Source organism: Rhinolophus sinicus, chromosome 14 (genome assembly GCF_057876585.1).
Source record: "Rhinolophus sinicus isolate RSI-liver-muscle chromosome 14, RSI-T2T, whole genome shotgun sequence".
Taxonomy (NCBI): Eukaryota; Metazoa; Chordata; class Mammalia; order Chiroptera; family Rhinolophidae; genus Rhinolophus; species Rhinolophus sinicus.
The window spans coordinates 105,546,385-105,563,783 of NC_142514.1; the positions used below are offsets into that span (position 1 = coordinate 105,546,385).

The following is a 17,399-nucleotide window of genomic DNA, read 5'->3' on the forward strand; positions in this document are numbered from 1 at the left end:
AAGGGGACCAATGTATGGACAGTTCCACGTGGGGCCTCCGGTCCCTGCTCGTTCCCTCTGACCGGGTACCTTGGCCCCACCCCTAATCAAGCTGCAAGGGGTCAGCCTCAAGTGGTTGCATGAAGTCCTGGAGGGACACGGGTCGCGCTTTCCCAGACTCTTCCTTTATGTTTCTCCGGAATTGTTGTTCCGGACGCAACTGTTTCCAAAGTTCCAGCAGGAGTGCATTGGGTTGTTGGTCTATTTTTTTCCTATCGACCCCTGCTGCCACGAGATCACGCCACATCTGTGCGCGTGTTACTCTCTGAGGCCCGCGACCTCGCCCCTTTACCTTTGGTTTGGGCTTCCAGGTCTCAACTGCGCGGACCTCCTGTCTTAACTTCCTTCGCCTCCGGCTTTCAACATCCCCTAGGGTGGCCATGGCAGTTGTAACTTCATGGATCCGCCGCCCTACATACGGTGTAGGAATAGCAACCAAGGATCCAAAAGCACTCGCAGGTGCAGTATCCAAAACCAGATCTCTCCTGCTGGCTGTTAAAAGCTCGTCATCTGGGCCCTGCATGTTGAGGTTAAAAATAGCATGTCTCATACCCATTTCATGGATTATTTGCGTAAGTTCTGTATACGACTGCCATTGACTCACAGTGTCTGGCAGCTCGCCAGCCTGTCCCCATACTGTGCGTACCGCAGCCGTGAGCCACGCCATTAGAGAATGGTTGCCCTGGTCGTGGGCCAACCTATGGCAGTTTTGTAACCTTTGTCGCAGGGACGGATGCACTGTCACGAAGGCTAGCTTTTCCATCTCGCCTGGGGAGCAGAGAATGCTGTCTGCTCCCTCATCCCATAAACGTAATATCCAAGCTGAGACTGGCTCTCCAGGGCGCTGTCTGTACTGCCTCCCCAGCTCCGGCAACTCAGTGGGAGTGTATGGGGTGTAGGTTGTGAACTCAGTCACAGCTGGGTTGCCAGCAGCAATGCCCCCAGGGCCCAAAGGTTGCTCACGTTTTACCCTTTGCTTTAAGATTGGCCGGACTTGGGGGTTGGGAGCTACATTGTCTCCACTTGCTTCCTCCGCCTCTGCCTCAGAGTCTCCACCTTGGGGCCCCGGTTCTAACAGGCGGACCCGGGCTTCCAGCGCTTCCAACCGGGACACCTGGTTCGGCACCCGGGCCACTTCATTAAGCCCATTTTCCGTGTACTCAAGGCCGTGAGGAACATCCGGACCACGCGGCCAGGTGTAGCCCTCTCCTCCTCCGGCAACCGCTCAGCCAGAGCCTGCAGGGCCCTCTCCACACTGGCCGGAGAGCCGTCCATGTCCTCCCACCCCTCCTTGGGGGTCCAACTCCTGAGAACAGTGGCCACCGAACACCATATACTGTGTGGGGGCCACACGTCCTCCTGCCCAGAGTCAGACGCCATTCCTACCTGGTCGGAATCTTGCTCACCGTGCCAGGTGTCTGAGTGGGTGGAGGCCTCCGCGGAAGATGTCCACAACCCTCGGAGCTTAAGGCCGCAGCAGATCACCAAAATGAAGGCAACGCTGTCCATGGCCAAGAGGGTGATGTGCCAGCTGGAGGCTTGAGTCTCCCAGGCAGATCGTGCCTCCCGCTCCCGGCGTAGCTCCTCGCGGGCCTCCCGAAGCTGAACTTTTGTACACATAAACTGCTCGACCATCCTTCGGTGAGTTTCGGCCGGTACCATACCCTGCTCGCTGCGCCATTTGTCGTGCGGGAGACCCTGCTCGCTGCGCCATTTATCGTGCGCGAAGGCCTTCTCACCGCGCCATCTTTCAGGCGGGGCGGCCTGCGGGGTCTCTGCTTCCGTTCCCCACACAAGAACGCAGGATATGGTGAGGCCGAAAAGGAACACCCACGGAGCCATAGGTAGGGGAGTCATACCACTATGGTCTCACTGGAGGCTGGGCCCACCAGACGCGTGACCTGCCGTCCGCCTTTCCGCCAACCGACCGACCGACGACTCTTCTCCACTCTCTCCTCTGTTCCTCTCTCTCGGCTCTCCTCTTCCGCTCTCCTCGGCTCTGCTCGGCTTCTCGGCAATCCTCCATAGTCGCAGCAGTTATACCAGCGGCCAATAGGCTAACCGGCCACAGCCGACGGCCAATCAGCCACAGCCGACGGCCATTCACCACCCGAGCCAGCACCCTTCCACGTGAGGCCGAGAGCCTGTAAACTACTTTCTGGGGCTCTGTCCCCACAGGGGGTTGTCAAAGAGTAAAAAGAAAAAGACCACCATAAAATTGAAAGCTTTGCTCAAATAATTAAAATCAATTTCCGCAAGAGAAATACAGCATATATCAAGAGATGGCTTTTGCCTCATCTACAGGTAAGAGAATATAATAAATACTACAATGACTTTTGCCCTCATCAATCTGCTACAGATGGCTTATCCCAGCAACAACTCATTTTCTACTGCCCTTACTGCTTAGTAATTTTTCAAGATCTTAGGGCACTGCAGTGTATGTACTTAGAATTTTCATGCACTATCACAAGGCAATCAATATGTCAAATTTTATTTAATGAGAAAATTGGACTTGAACATTATGACTAGCTATTCTTTACTTTTTAAGAATACACTAGTTCTGTCCAAGGAAACTTACCAGTTTCCCTATGAATTTGTCAGCTGGCTTATTAAAAAGGGAAGACACAGGTATCTTACCTCCTATGGCTAAGCTACTGAAAAAGTGGGGGGGTGCCTTTCTTACCCACACAGTGGGTACAAGGACTGGATTATCATGAATGAGCACCCAAGGAATACTGCCTGGAGACTATCATCGTCGTCCTGATTCTTTCACCTGATGCGTTAATGCAGGGGAAATACACCTGGATGATCCTTGCGGGTAATTACAGCCCACACAGAACAACCAAATGGAAAGCCCCAGGAGCACTGGAATGGCAAGCTCTGCTAAACAAACATACTGATCATTTTTAAGACTGGAGTTATATTTAAACCAATTTGCATTGCAGTTCATTTCACAGAAATTACTTCATAGCTTCAGGAATCTCCTGTGAAATCATAGTTACCAGCACTAAAAGTATATTTATTTGTAAGCAGACTAATAAATAATGGACTAATCACTGAACCATCGTGTCTTCATACAGACTTGCATCAGACAAGACTTGCTTATCACAGGCTGCCAATTATTTCATTAAAAATGAACACATGCTACACTGGGTGTCACAGAGAACTGTGCTTACATCACGAAGATACAGAACAAAATTCAATCAGTAGGCTGGCCATTCACATGAGATTTTAAATGAACACCAGGAGTTAAAAGTCTTAAAACTAAATGGTAGGGCTCAAACAGTTAACCTGATGAAAAACAGGCCAGCTGTGTGGGAGAAATCCTACAGCATTAAATAGTAGTATCTGCTTCCTATGAGCCTCTTTTGCAAGCCCAGTGTTTTCATATCTATTCTTACACTAGAACTTTCCTGAGAGCCAAGTAAGGACAAAGCCCATCGTGCCCAATTTTAGTGAGAAGCACTAAGCCAATCAAGGTCACACTGTTAGTGAAGTGTGTCACAGTCCTCAGCATCATACAATTAGCCACAGGCATTAAGTGAACACTGATTTAAGGTAACGCCACCAATTGCAGCTAATTGTTCATAGCACCCTTTCCCAGAGATCCTGGACTGAGGCAATCCATTATCATTATGCATTTGCTATCACTGCGCCAGGCACTGAGCTCAGAACTGTGTGAGTAGTATTTAATTTACTTCTAACAATTCTTTGAGTTAGGAACCATCTTATAGATAAGGAAACTGAGGCTCAAAAAACTGAGCTTGCCAAAGTCACTCACTATGTCATTGTGGGGACAGAGCCCCAAAAAGCAGTTTCCAGGCTCTTGGCCTCATGCTAAAGGGTGCTGGCTCAAGTAGTAAATGGCCATCAACTGTGATTGGATGGCCATCAGCTGTGGCTAGTTGGCCGTCAGCTGTAACCAGTGAGCCATTGGCCACTAATATAACTGCTGTGGCTATGCTAGCAGCAAATGGGGACTAGCAAGAAGATGGTGGCTGAGCCTGCAAGCGCGGATTGCAGAGAGGCGGATGCTGCCAGTGAGAATATAGTGGTATGACTCCCCTACCTATGGCTCCGTGGGTGTTCCTTTTTGGCCTAGCCATATCCTGCGTTCTTGTGCAGGGAGCGGGAGCAGAGACCCCGCATGACGCCCTGCACAACAGTCATGAAGCTCAGACGTGAACCCAGTTTGACTCAAGTACCCTATACTACACAATGCTGTCTTCCAAAACACTGATGTTGGGACAGTGCTAAAACCCATACCATTCTGAACAGTAGAAAGAATACTGGTCAGAAAAGTCAGCAGACCCGTTTCATCAATGCACACTCACTACACTTGTGAATTTGAGCCTTAATTTATACATTTGGAAAAAAATCACACTAAAGTCTCTCTCCACTCATAAAGCTGTCAGTAAAACAACTTAATCAATGAAATTATGAGATAATTCTGATCGATAGTCTAGTGATTTCTGTAACTCTCACATTAGAATCACACTATGTTCACATACTGGCCATAACTGAGTTAGGAATGTAATCTGAGATCACCAGCCAAGTCTTTCCATGGTTCTCAAGCAAAGGCAGGTCATCTGTGGGCCTTTCCCAGCTCTGATTTCGTAAGGAGGCATCTGTCAGAATGAGATGTGTTCTACAGACAGGTGATTCTCATGCACCCTCTGACTGAGGACTCACCTTAGTAATGTCTCTAAAGTATGTAAACTTAGTTAAGATATTCAAACTGAAATCCTTTCTCAAACACTTACTGACCAGGAAACCGAGGGCAGCCACCTATTTACATTCTATAAACCTAGCACAGTGATGGCCTGGTACATATCTATCCAATAAATTTTGTGTGTGTGTGTGTGTGTGTGTGTGTGTTTTTCCATGACCCATCAGCTCCAAGTCAAGTAGTTGTTTCAATCTAGTTGTAGAGGGCGCAGCTCACAGGCCCATGTGGGGATCGAACCGGCAACCCTGGTGTTATGAGCATCGCGCTCTAACCACCTGAGCTAGCCGGCCGCCCCTAACCAATAAATCTTAGTGATTACCTACAGAATTCCTGTCTGATGGCTTACTTGAATTTCTTGAATGAGTAAAGAGTAGTTATTCCAGAGCTCTGTTAATTCGATAACTATAACAGTGAGCCCTAATTTGCTTCTCAGAATCTATCTACAGTTATTCTATTCTCGACTTATTAAGCAAAACAGAACAAGTTCAATTCCTGTTTAACATCAGAAATTTAATCCATTTGTGGGGACAGAGCCCCAGAAAGTAGTTTACAGGCTCTCGGCCTCACATGGAAGGGTGCTGGCTCGGGTGGTGGATGGCCGTCGGCTGTGGCCGGTTAGCCGATTGGCCGCTGGTATAACTGCTACAGCTACCGAGGAGAGCCGAGGACTGCCGAAGAGCCGAGCAGAGCCGAAGAGAGCGGAAGAGGAGAGCCGAGAGAGAGGAACAGAGTCGAGAGAGTGGAGGAGAGTCGTTGGTCGGTCGGTTGGCGGAAAGGCGGACGGCAGGTCGCGTGTCCGGTGGGCCCAGCCTCCAGTGAGACCATAGTGGTATGACTCCCCTACCTATGGCTCCGTGGGTGTTCCTTTTTGGCCTCACCATATCCTGCGTTCTTATGTGGGGAGCGGGACCAGAGACCCCGCAGGCCGCCCCGCACGACAAATGGCGCAGCGAGCAGGGTCTCTCGCATGACACCATTCCTCATGGCATTATGAGAATTTAAACATTAGTCATACCAGTTGAAAAAGAAAAAGCCATCATTTTGTAATAATTAAACTACTAAAGAATAGATCGTACAAAAAGGTTTGCATTTGAATAGAACTAGCTTTATTATTTTTAAAAAAAACAAAAGAAATGGTCTAAAAGCAAATGCAGATATGTACCAAGGAATGGACATGACCTGGTACTTACAAATGAGCTGCTGTGTCATAAATGAAAACAGAATGTCAGGAGAAAAATAATATTTCAGGTGCTATCTGCTTCAATAATCTGGCGGTGCGAATTAACTGAAAGAAGGTGCTCTGCCAAGCAATCAGTGTGAACAGAAAACCCATGAGAAGCTGCTTCCAGAGAACTATGTGGTGGCAGCACAAGAACTGGCATCAACTCACAGTCTTCTCATTTTCCCCATTTTCTATAATTTTCCTCTTCTTTTCATCTGTTTTTTTCTTGAAGATGTTATTTCGGTAAAACTGAAGTTCTTTGATGCTTTCGCTAATGTCATCAAGTGCCCTACAAGTAAACATACTATACTGAATTGTAATGCCCCAAAATAAAAGACAATCATCATTTTACAAAGCACAACTTTTTACAAATAACTTAAGAACAGGTATTACTGTAAATGGCACTATCTGACATCAAGAACTGGAACATTTCAGTAAAGCAAGTTTAAGTGCTTTGTTTGTTAAAAAACGTTTGATAGAAAAAAAAATTCTACTACATAACAGATTAAATTTCCCCAAACTGTTCTATAAGATGGTGAGGTGTTCCACGGAAAAAAAAGAACTCCAGGATCAAATAAGTTCAGGAAAGACTAGATTATACATGTAGTTTTTGAAGTACTTTGTAAAGCATTTAATGTACTAATGTGTATTGTGAATTCCCAAGAGGAGGTTGTACTATATAAAAGTATTTCTAAAACTTAATCGACCACATCTGTGGAAAACTTATTAACAGCTCATGGAACACAGTTTGGGAAACTGCAATATTTAATGACATCCCTGCACACAATATATTGACATACTCAATATATTGTAACTCATGATTCAGTCATCATAATAAACATCAATTATCAGACCGTACCTAACCATAAAAGAGGATCTACCTCCTAGCTCGTGATGATTTGTGCTATAATCAGTGGCAGCCTGCCTCCATCTAACAGCCTTTCTTCTCTTCCAACATGCTGTTTCTCATCTGTTGTAGTCTGAGAAATCAGGTAACCAAGATTATTAGAACAATGTGCATGTAAAGCAATAAGTTCTGAATGATGGGCTAAGGGCCTCTTCTAGAGAATAAACTGCACAAACTTTAGTGTAAGAATTTTATGAGTTATTTCTGTGGTAAGGCAACAATTGTGCTTTCTTCCCAGATCTTGGATATATGATAGAGAGCTGAAATTGTCCAAAATACAGCCTGTGGCTAAATTAAGATACACAACATACAATCTACAATACTGAAATCAAAAAAAGATTTGAAAACCCAAAGTACTTTTACTACTAAGACATTATGTGTCAAAACCTGACCAATTTTGATGTGAGGCTATTTATAGTCATTAGGAATGCCATTCTGTGTGAATATCCGTACATTTCACTGGGAAAATAGCAATGTGTTTGCTTACAGGGTACTTCCTCAGACCTCATTAGGAGTATTGCATAATGATATATTTCCACAGATGAGCTATTACCTTCTAAAACCTGAAAAATTCTGAAATCCAAAACACACTAAGCTCCAATTGTTTCAGGTAAGATATCCTAGCTGTTCATTACTGTAGTCCATGTAGGTCCAATTAAAAACAAAAAAACAAACAAACAAAAAAACACACATAAGAATGCCAGCCTCTTTAAAGCAGGGTCTTGTTCTTTCTGTGTTTGCCTAGAACTGTGCCTGGCACACAGTAGGAGCCAAATGGATGAACCAAATGCTGCCCTTAGAAGCCAGCTGCTAAATCTCCCCTCAGGTTTTATGGTCCTCCTGAAAGATGAGACTATCAAAAAGAAAAAGAGGACACTAAATGCATAAGATCTTTAAAGTCCTTGTACTTGTACCTAAAGTTGCAAACATAAATGAAATGATCTGAAAAGCTAAAATGTTGTAAAGTTAGGCTAACTGTATATACAACTATACACAAAGTGTTCTAATTTTAAAAGTCCATATTCTTGCTGGGAAGAAAATTAATACTGCTCATTACCAGAAAAATTAGACAGTTTCACATACCTACAAACTAAGTTATCTAAAAGCTTTAAAACTGCAGCAAAGGCATAAGACCCTACATATCTCAAAATGGAATGCTAGAATCTTGACTGAAATTTCTGATAATCTTAGCAAAAGAAAGTTATCTTTACACTAGTTCTCCTTTATTTTTCCCCCAAGGAAAAAGAGTGGAGTAGAGACATTATTTCAAGCAGTGAGATGTAAGACTGTCAAGTACTTGAAAGGACCCAGACTTACCTGTGAGAAGCAGCCTTCTTTGGTGCAAATTCATATTCTTCTGGATACCAGCGTCTATACACAGCAAAAATGGAACTCTCAAAGGAAAGTGTATCAAATACACTGAATAACTACCTCCTTCCAGTAATTTATTAATACTGAAAAAGGTATCTGGGTTGTGACTATCAAGTTGCCTCCTTGCCTAGGCCTCTACCTTCCACCCTTCTCTTCTCTTCATTCTATATACTCTCTTTGGGCAAGCTCATCAATGTGTAAGGTTCCTGAATCTGTTAAGTCCAGCCCAGCCGTCCCCCGAGTTTCTGTCATGGGTATTCAACTGCCTGCTGGAGACATCTCCACCTAAAAACCCACCAGACACTTTTAATTCAGCTATACAAAACCATTCTTATCATCTTCAACACCTCCCTTCCTTCCCCCACCTATCATCTACTTTCTCTTATTTTCCCCTTATCTTCAAACAGTTCCATCATCTAGACTGACTGCCCAAATTAAAAATGCTAGAAGCTCTTTATACCTGTTCCTTTTCCTCACTTCCCCGATTCAAGCATTCAGTGCCAGTCAACTGACTTTCTCAAAGACTTTAACTCCATTCCCTTCCCTACCACCCAGCTGCCTTTTCCCTAGTTCATTCTTCTCTCTCCATGAAACAAGTCTCTTTCTTATCTCCCTACCTCTTTTCTTGCCACCTTCTAATCAGAATGGTCTAATCATATCACTCATACCTCCATTTCAACTTCTCAAAGAACACCACGTCTTACAAGATAAACTTCGATCTCCTTAGCATGGCACACAAGTCCATAATTGGGCCTCAGCTCCTACTTTTCCGAACCTCATGCTCTGCACTCCAGCATTAATAAACTATTTGTAATTCCCTGAACATGTTTTGCTCTTATCTTCCTGCTCCCTCAGATCTCTGCACCTCTGCCCATGCTCTGAAATGCTCTCTCCTCATCTGGAAAACTTCTACTCTTCTTTAAACCTCAACTTAAAAGCTATTTTCTATGTAGTTTCCCATTGCCTTCACTTCTTCTCTTGTGCCCTCAATATTCTGGTTGCACAGTCCCATTACAGAAGTCATCACACAGTATGTTTTTAGGGTGTGCTTTTTTACACATCTGTCAACTCACTAAATTCTAAGCTATGTAAGGGCTTTTCATCTATATGTTCCTAGCCCATAAACCAACACGTGGCACAGAATGGGTGTTCAATAAATTTTCTGGATTAATGAAATTTATGTGGAAGATTTTGACATTGTTTCCCCCAACTCTTACTAGTCCAGAATAAATTAAGGTCCTGTCCAAGCAAGTAAGGGATGAGGAAGTGATACACCCACTTGGCAGTCTCCGATCTACAGCTCTATTCAACTACTTTCCACAAATTCTCAACTAAAACATGCTAAATGAGACAATTTAATGGTTCCTAAATATAGCCCTTACCTGCACAGCTCTTTAACAGTGCTCACATCAATTATTCTATAATGAAGATGTTTCATGAACTGGGGCATGTATTTGTCAAGAAACTTCTTATCTGCATGAACTGAATTTCCTAGAAAGACACGAAGTATACCGCATCTGTGCATTTCTAGTAGTATACAACAGGATATAAAAATTCACAAACTGTATTTGAAATGGAGATGATTTTTTTTTAAAATTCAAACATATCCTAAAAGCATGTCAGGTTTGAGTGCATCTGATAAGTGCAAATTCTGAGTATTTCGTTGGTTTAGCTCATAATAAATTTGTACACGGTCTCTCTCTGGACAAAAAAGATAAAGCTATCATTCCAAATACTTAAAATAATGCACAAATCTATTGGTTACTTTTTCATATCGTACCAGATGTGCAAATTTTCTCCCAGTGTCACAAAATCCACGCCACTAGCACTAAAAATTTAACTGAATCACATAAGTTGATAAACCTTTATTTACATTCCAGTTTTAACAAATTATATCCATATTCATCTTGCCATACAATATTATAAACACTAAAATTTAAATTTGAACTTTAAAATAGACATCTACAGGCTACAAGGCTAGAGGGTAAATTTATACAATATATGTTCTAGTACTTAATGTCAAAACTTTTTAAATGAATGTTTAAAGAAAGTGTCAGTTACTACATCAATTTTCATATACAAATACAAATACACCTCCATAGAACATTAACTTCCCTCTGACATATGGCAGTGCTTTCAAAATTCTAGTAGAACTGGCTTGGTTGCTTTAAAAAGTCAGTGTCACAAAGTAAAAAAATACAGGTGGACCTTTTATTTTAGATTATACTTAAAGAGACATAATAACCAAATGAAATGCATAAGCCTTGATTGAGTCCTGGTTCAAAAACAATTAGACATTTTTGGATGTGGACTGGGTATCAGCTGATGTTACTGAATTATTTTTAATTATCTTCAATAGGATAATGATATTGTGGTTACATAAGAAAATGTCCTTATTCTTAGGAAATGCTTGATGAAGTATTCAGGAATGAAGTATCATAATGCCTGCAATTTACTTTCAAATATCCAACAGAAAATAGGTAAAACAAACATGGCACAAGGTTAACAATTACTAAACCCGACTTTTCTGTACATCTGAAAAATCTCCATAATAAAAATATGAGGAAAAATTTTATTGAGTTGGTCTGAGCACCCCAGATCTCATGTTGGGTTTCGGGGCATTTTCCCAACATTCATATGTAAGTTATACTAGGTCACCTGAACTCAAAAGTAAGACGAATAATCCAAATCAGGGTTAAGTGGAAGATATGATGGTCTTGATTGAGCTTTCTGGAACAGCAGTCTCTTGAACCACTACAATGGAAGACTATCTACAAGGTATATGTAGGATTGGATTTTACCTGCCAGTGGACAGAGCCCCGGAGGAGTCTGCTGTCGTACAAAGGACAGAAATTCATACTCTGCCTGCTGCAATGTCATTGTACTCTCCTTCACTGCTTTGGTTAGACCAGACTGCAAGAGAGAATTCCCAGCCCCCACCAGAAACACATGAAGTCAGTTTTCAAAGGCATCCAGAAATGAAACTTCACTTCTAAAAATGGGCAAATAATAACCACAAATGAACCATTTATAAAGCCCAAGTTCAAATAGAAACTGCCATCATTGCACCAATTTTTTTTCTTAAAAGAATCCAAGTCAAATAATCTAGGTTCCTGAACGCATTTCCACACAGTCAAAAAAGATGGTGCTCATAGTCCAAGGATATAATCTCTGGGAGGAAAGAACTATTAACAGGAGAGCAGCATTTGCCCTTTTCTCAAAGTTGATGTCTAATCTTATCCAAAAGACTGACTTGAGCAATACTTGAAATCCTCAATGCATTCGTGACAGACTGAATGTAGGAGAGGAAAAAAGAGGACATTCAGGAGAAGATGATCTCAAGAGGTCCCAAAGATGAAAAGTAACAAGCAAGCAGTTTCCCAGGTTTGCCAAGCAATCTTCCTCTAACCCTTTTTAAAATACCTCCAACAATGGTATAGGATTCAGGTGTTGTTACTGATCCCCAAAGCAGCAATCCTGTTATTTGGTAATGTTACCTTCCCATGATGCTCCTTACACCAATCTGACATGCCGTCCAGTAACTCATCTGGCTGTTTGATAATCAAGTTAGGACCCTGTGGATGGGAAAAGCCATTAGTCAAGCAGAATAACAGGGATAACCTGGGTTTCTGAGGTAAAGTTTAAGCTGCTTTAGGGATCAAATATTTATACCAGAGAAAGTAAGAGATGAGGGCATTTTATTAACTCTAGAAGTGGTCTTCATTCATCTAGCATGTTTATGATGGTAAAAAAGAACAAATGAACACACACACCTGAAAACTGAAATGGTTATTAATAGAGGAAATAGGTATCTATCAAGGGTCACCAAACTACAGCCCACCTGTGGCTTTTTCTGTTTTATTGCCAGCAAGCTAAGAATGATTTTCACATTAGTAAAGGGCTATAAAACAAACATATATGTAACAGAGAGGTATGGGGCACTCAGCCTAATATTTAATACTTGCTGTTTTTTGAAAAAGTTTGCCAACCCCTGATGATGAGTTCATTTTGAAGTGTCTATCTTGCCAAGTAAAAAAAGTAGATTGCAGAACAGTGTATGAGGTCTGCCAATTAAGTTTGTGAACTCATCCTAGAAACAGTGCTACATACCATACTGCTGAATATCACTACGGTCACCTTCAAAGTACTCCCCTTGGGAAGCTACGCACAGACGTCAGCACCTAGTTCACTCTTCAAAGCAATTTTAGAACTCTTTCTCTGGAATGGCCATCAGAACTGTTGTATTACCCTTGCTGTCCTGAATGTCATCAAAATGTCTTCCTTTCAATATTTCCTTTACTTTCAAGTAAATAAAGAAGTCATTGGGGGCCAGATCAGGAGAGTAGGGAGGGTGTTCCAATACAGTTACTTATTTACTGGCTAAAAACTCCCTCACAGACAGTGCAATTTGAGCTGGTGCATTGTCGTGATGCAAGAGCTCCTTTGGGACCATTTTTGTACACACCTTTCTCATGCCAAGATTTTCAGTTAAGACTTTCCTAACTGTTTCTCTATCGATGTTTTCTTGGTCTGCTATGCTTCTCACAGTCAGCCAATGATTTTGACACACAATTCAATGACGTTTTGCAATGTTTTCATCAGTTCTGCTCGTTACTGGCCACCGTGACCTCTCCATCAGTGATGCCTGCTCTCCGCTCAAAAAAAAGTTTAATCCACTTGTACACTGCCATTTTCTTCATGGCTTTATCCCCATAAACTTGGACTAACGTGTCCTTGATTTCACTTCCATTCTTGCCAAGCTTATCAAGAAATTAAATGTTTGTTCGTTGCTCTAATTCAAACTCAGACATTCTCACGATGGCACACAAAAACATTATCGCGATGGCAACAATAAATAAACACTACTCAGCAAGACACCAGCACATGTCGACAGGAACACAGCTGTGAGACACTGATATACCAAGGTTATGAAACTTCACTGAGCTGTTTGTACAGTGCTGCCAGTGTAAGCGCACGGTGACAAATTCACAAACTTAATTGCCAAACCTCATATACACATGATTTCCCTTACCCTTGTTTTAAAAAAATACATTTATATATGCATACAAATTACCAAGAAAATACATAAAAACTTTGGGGAGTAGGATGGAGCAGGAGAACAGGTCGAAAAACCAAGAGCTTACTATACATATATTTTGGATAAAGTTATACTGTTTAATTTTAACAATATTTTTATACTAAAGAATTAAAAAGGTAATTGGTGACATCTGAAAAAAAGTTCTCAAATACTAAGCTCCATTTAGTAGAACATTCAACTGTGCATCTCTTGGATGGAGTCCTAGCAGTAACAGAAGACCGACTTGTGACATTAAAGCAAGTCACCATCTGTACAATGGAGAAAATAAACTGCCCCCTTCCCTCAAAGGGATGTTAACAAGATAAAAGAAATTATAGATGTGAAAGCTCTTTGAACTCTCTACAAGTACTATAAACCCAAGGTATTATTACTACTAAGGTAGTAAAAATAGTTTGCAATCATTGAGAGGAATGGCTAGAATTTGACTAAACTGTGCCTGACGTCCTACAACTAACAAGGAGTTTTAACCAAACATGAAAACTGTAATGGCAACCTCCATGAAGCAAAAAATTTGCTCTGATAACATATGCTTTAAACAACCATAACCTCATGAAAAAGTTCTAACTAGAGTGGAAAAAGCGAACTACTATCAATCTAAGGCTATATAACTTACTCTAGATCCCAGTTTGGCACACTAAGCTACCCACAGAAAAATTTTCAGGATAGGATGTTTCTTGTTCTACCAGCATAAAACATTTTCCCTCAAACTCATACACAAGAATAAAACTTGTTTTCCACTGACACTTAAGTGCCAACAGCCCAAGCATTTTTTTTTTTTTTTTTTTTTTAACATCCTTATCCTCATCTGACTGAGTCTATTTACAAATGTCGCACTCACCTACAGCTGGTGAATACAGACCCAAATTTCCTCAGGGCACATATCAACTAACTGGTCCATTAAACTGTCAGTATTTCTTTCACATTATATCAACAGTCTAAGGGAAAAAGTCTTCTTCAGCCAAGGGTAAGCTGGGCCGGTAAAATAAAGACACTTCTCTTCACTATTCATCTTTAGTAAATTCCAAGTGACAGGAAAAAAAACAACCAAACCTAAAACTTAGGGCTTTATTTATGTAAAGTTTTTTAAGAAGCTAGTTGTTATAACGAGAAATACAGTCTCATGATTGTCCTCCAGCTGATGTATCAGGAGGTTCCAAGACATATGCCTGGTACTCCAATAAAGTATTAATAGCAATTCATCTATAAATGCCTTTTCCCATCTTTTACCTACCCAGGAAAATAAGTGAAGTTTTAACTATAGATATATGAAATTTATCCAGTGCCAGTAACACATCAAGCCTACCCTCTGGGAGCTTATTTTAACAAGACTGTCTTTCCCACAGACACCCCTGCTTGTGTTCCTATTCCAGTTTTTCACTGACTCTGAATACTGCTGAAAATAATGACACAGTTATTCAAGGCCAGGAATTTCACCCTCAACCAATCAGATGCTGTCACATACTTATTAAATATTTTGAGTGGCCAAAAGGCAACAGGTGTGCTTTATTTTATTTTATGTGCTTAATGTTTCAGTTGAAAAGCAGCACGTTAAAACTTTAACCATGCCCAATATGTCAACAAGAGGATATTTTATGATTCTGTATCAACAGAATTTCTGAAATCTTAATACAGATCTAGAAGAATCACATGTCCTAGTTGAAAAAATAAAAGCTGGATATAAGGAGTTGAGTTAAAATTAAGGTTACGATAGAAAGATGTCAACTTCAGCATGAGTCCTGATGGGACCATATAGTTAGTTGCCTTATTGGTTAGGGGCACTTTACTCAGACTGCCTGGGTTAAACTCCTGGCTCCCCTAATAACTAGTCAGGTGGCCTTGGGAAAATTACCCAACATCTCTGTTCCAAAATGTCCTCCTCTATATAATGAGTATAACAGTACGTGTCTTATAGTCATTGTGAGGAGTAAGAGTGAACACATGTAAAGCACTTAGAGCTGTGCCTGGCACACAGTAAGCGCTCAGTAAATGATAGCATTTATGTTTCTGTAATTTTGGATATGGCTTATTGAAAAATAACTAGACTGTGAGTTGGATTACTTTGGTTCTTGTACAAACCCTACCACAATCTGACACATTACTTTGTACTTTAATCAACACGGACCTCAGTTTTCTTATTTTTCAAATAAAGAGATGAGGAAAAACGATCTTTATATTTCCAATACACTCTAAACAATATGATTGTATTACAGGGCACCACCTACTTCAGCCAAAATGTTGAGATCAGAATCAGTTATCAGACAAGCCATCTCAATAATCTGGTCCTTCTCAATGTCCAATCCTGTCATCTGCAATAAAAAATAAATATAAAACACACACAAAACCATCTTTCTGGCCTATTTTACCAAAGTCTATTTAACAGACATTCCCTCAAGCGTATTCAGTTTCTATCCCACAGGCATGATAGAAAAGCCCTCAAGGTACTCAACATTAGTCATTTATTCAATAAGCACTCACCAAAGACCTGCTATCTGTCAGGCACCCTGATGCAACTCTAGAACGATGCAAAGTAAAACTGAGTGCTAACAGCATTCAATTTTGGAAGAGTTAGATAACTAACACCACTACATCTCTTCAGAGTTTACAAATTTTCATACTAAGTATCCACTTGATCTTCATCACAGTCAAATATAGAAAGTACTGGCATTATCTCCATTTCCTATACGATGCTACTGAGGCTCAAGAAAGAGGGGAGTCCTTGACATGAGTATGGAAAACCTAAAGGGTACAGAACTGGGTTCTAGTCCCAACTCAGATGCTCACTGACAGCATGACCTTGAATGAGCTGAATTCTCTTTCTTGGCCTCAGTTTTCTCGTCTATGGAACTAGGAGTAAGGCTGAGTCATCTCCGGAGTCCCGTCTAGCTCCCACAACCTAGCCAGGGTCCTGTAAGGCTGGGGAAGTGGGGTCTAGCAGAGCCTTTGTCCCCACCCCCACCCTGTAACCCTAAGCCCAAAGAGACGAGAAAATTAGGGAGGTCCACATATGGGCAGAGTTGGAGGATGGGAGGAACTCATATGGATGACTCCTCCCTTTTGAAAAGAAACCCTGTAGTACAGCACAGTCCCAACACCCGGAGCACTCCCGCCCCGACTTGCCCACACCGGGCGGCTCTCACCTGTCACACCTGAGACCCAGACAACCGCCGCTCTTCCCGGAAACCTCACTCTCCTCCCCTCACCCCAACACCGACCTCACTCACCTCCAGGTCCACCCAGACCATCCGCTGAGCCATGCTCTCCCCAGCTGCCATGGCTGCGCCACCTTCGCGGATACTCCGCGCCGCGAACTGCTCGCGACACCCACCCACACCTCGCAACAGCCTGGAGCGCAGGGAGCCGCCTAACATCACCCGGTACGAGCCTCGCCACTGCCCCAGCCTCTCAGCCGGCGTTGGCGCAGGCGCGATGGTCGCTAAACGTCGCAAACCCGGTGGGAAAGCTCAGGAGCCAAAACCACAAGTCCCAGCATCCAGTGCGCCGATTCGCCCTGAACAGCCCAGCTTAACTACCGAATAGGATGATGGGACTTAGAGTCTCACCCGGTATTGCCACCGATTTCCCCACCCCCGCCACGTGTTTTCGGATGTTATTGGACGCGCAGGTTTTTCAGAACTAAGTTTATTCGTTTTAGAAAGTTATTTCCAGAGTTTGCATTAGTTGCAAACTGCCTCGTAGTGAAAGAACTCTCTTATATTGGTAGAGAAAAAACTAGTTTTCGATTTTTGGTTTTTTTCAACTATATCTTTCCTTCTTTTCGTCCCTCGCCCCTCCTCTTTTTACTAACCTGCTCCTCCACTCCACACACTTGGTATTTTTCTAATTTACATGAGACAGCAGCGCGGCATGCTTTTTTAGGCCTGAAGGCCAATTATACTATCATCAAATCCTTTAGAAATCCTTAAATGAGATCTTGTCTGAGAGATCACTTGGGACGCATTAAGTGTTGAAGTGACTTTCCTTCACTGGCAAACGGTTGGTTACTTCTTATTTCTTAGGGTGGGATGTTGTCTGT

At 42.2% G+C, this 17,399-nt stretch overlaps 1 protein-coding gene across 2 annotated transcripts; it reads right to left on the minus strand.

The window, feature by feature from the left end:
- Window positions 1–5,851: 5,851 nt before the first annotated feature.
- Window positions 5,852–16,803, minus strand: REXO2 (RNA exonuclease 2). 2 transcript variants are annotated; one of them, XM_088791446.1, is made up of 7 exons: window positions 16,588–16,803; window positions 15,589–15,672; window positions 11,766–11,843; window positions 11,070–11,181; window positions 9,651–9,759; window positions 8,215–8,291; window positions 5,852–6,279 (listed from the first exon to the last, which is right to left on the minus strand). In XM_088791446.1, the coding sequence occupies exons 1-7, from the start codon at window positions 16,732–16,734 to the stop codon at window positions 6,182–6,184; spliced, it is 705 nt and encodes a 234-aa protein (XP_088647572.1). In that variant the 5' UTR covers window positions 16,735–16,803; the 3' UTR covers window positions 5,852–6,181. The 2 variants fall into 2 exon arrangements, with proteins under 2 accessions (XP_088647572.1, XP_019608901.2); XM_019753342.3 differs by having other exon boundaries at window positions 8,215–8,268; window positions 16,588–16,801.
- Between the last annotated feature and the right edge of the window lie 596 nt (window positions 16,804–17,399).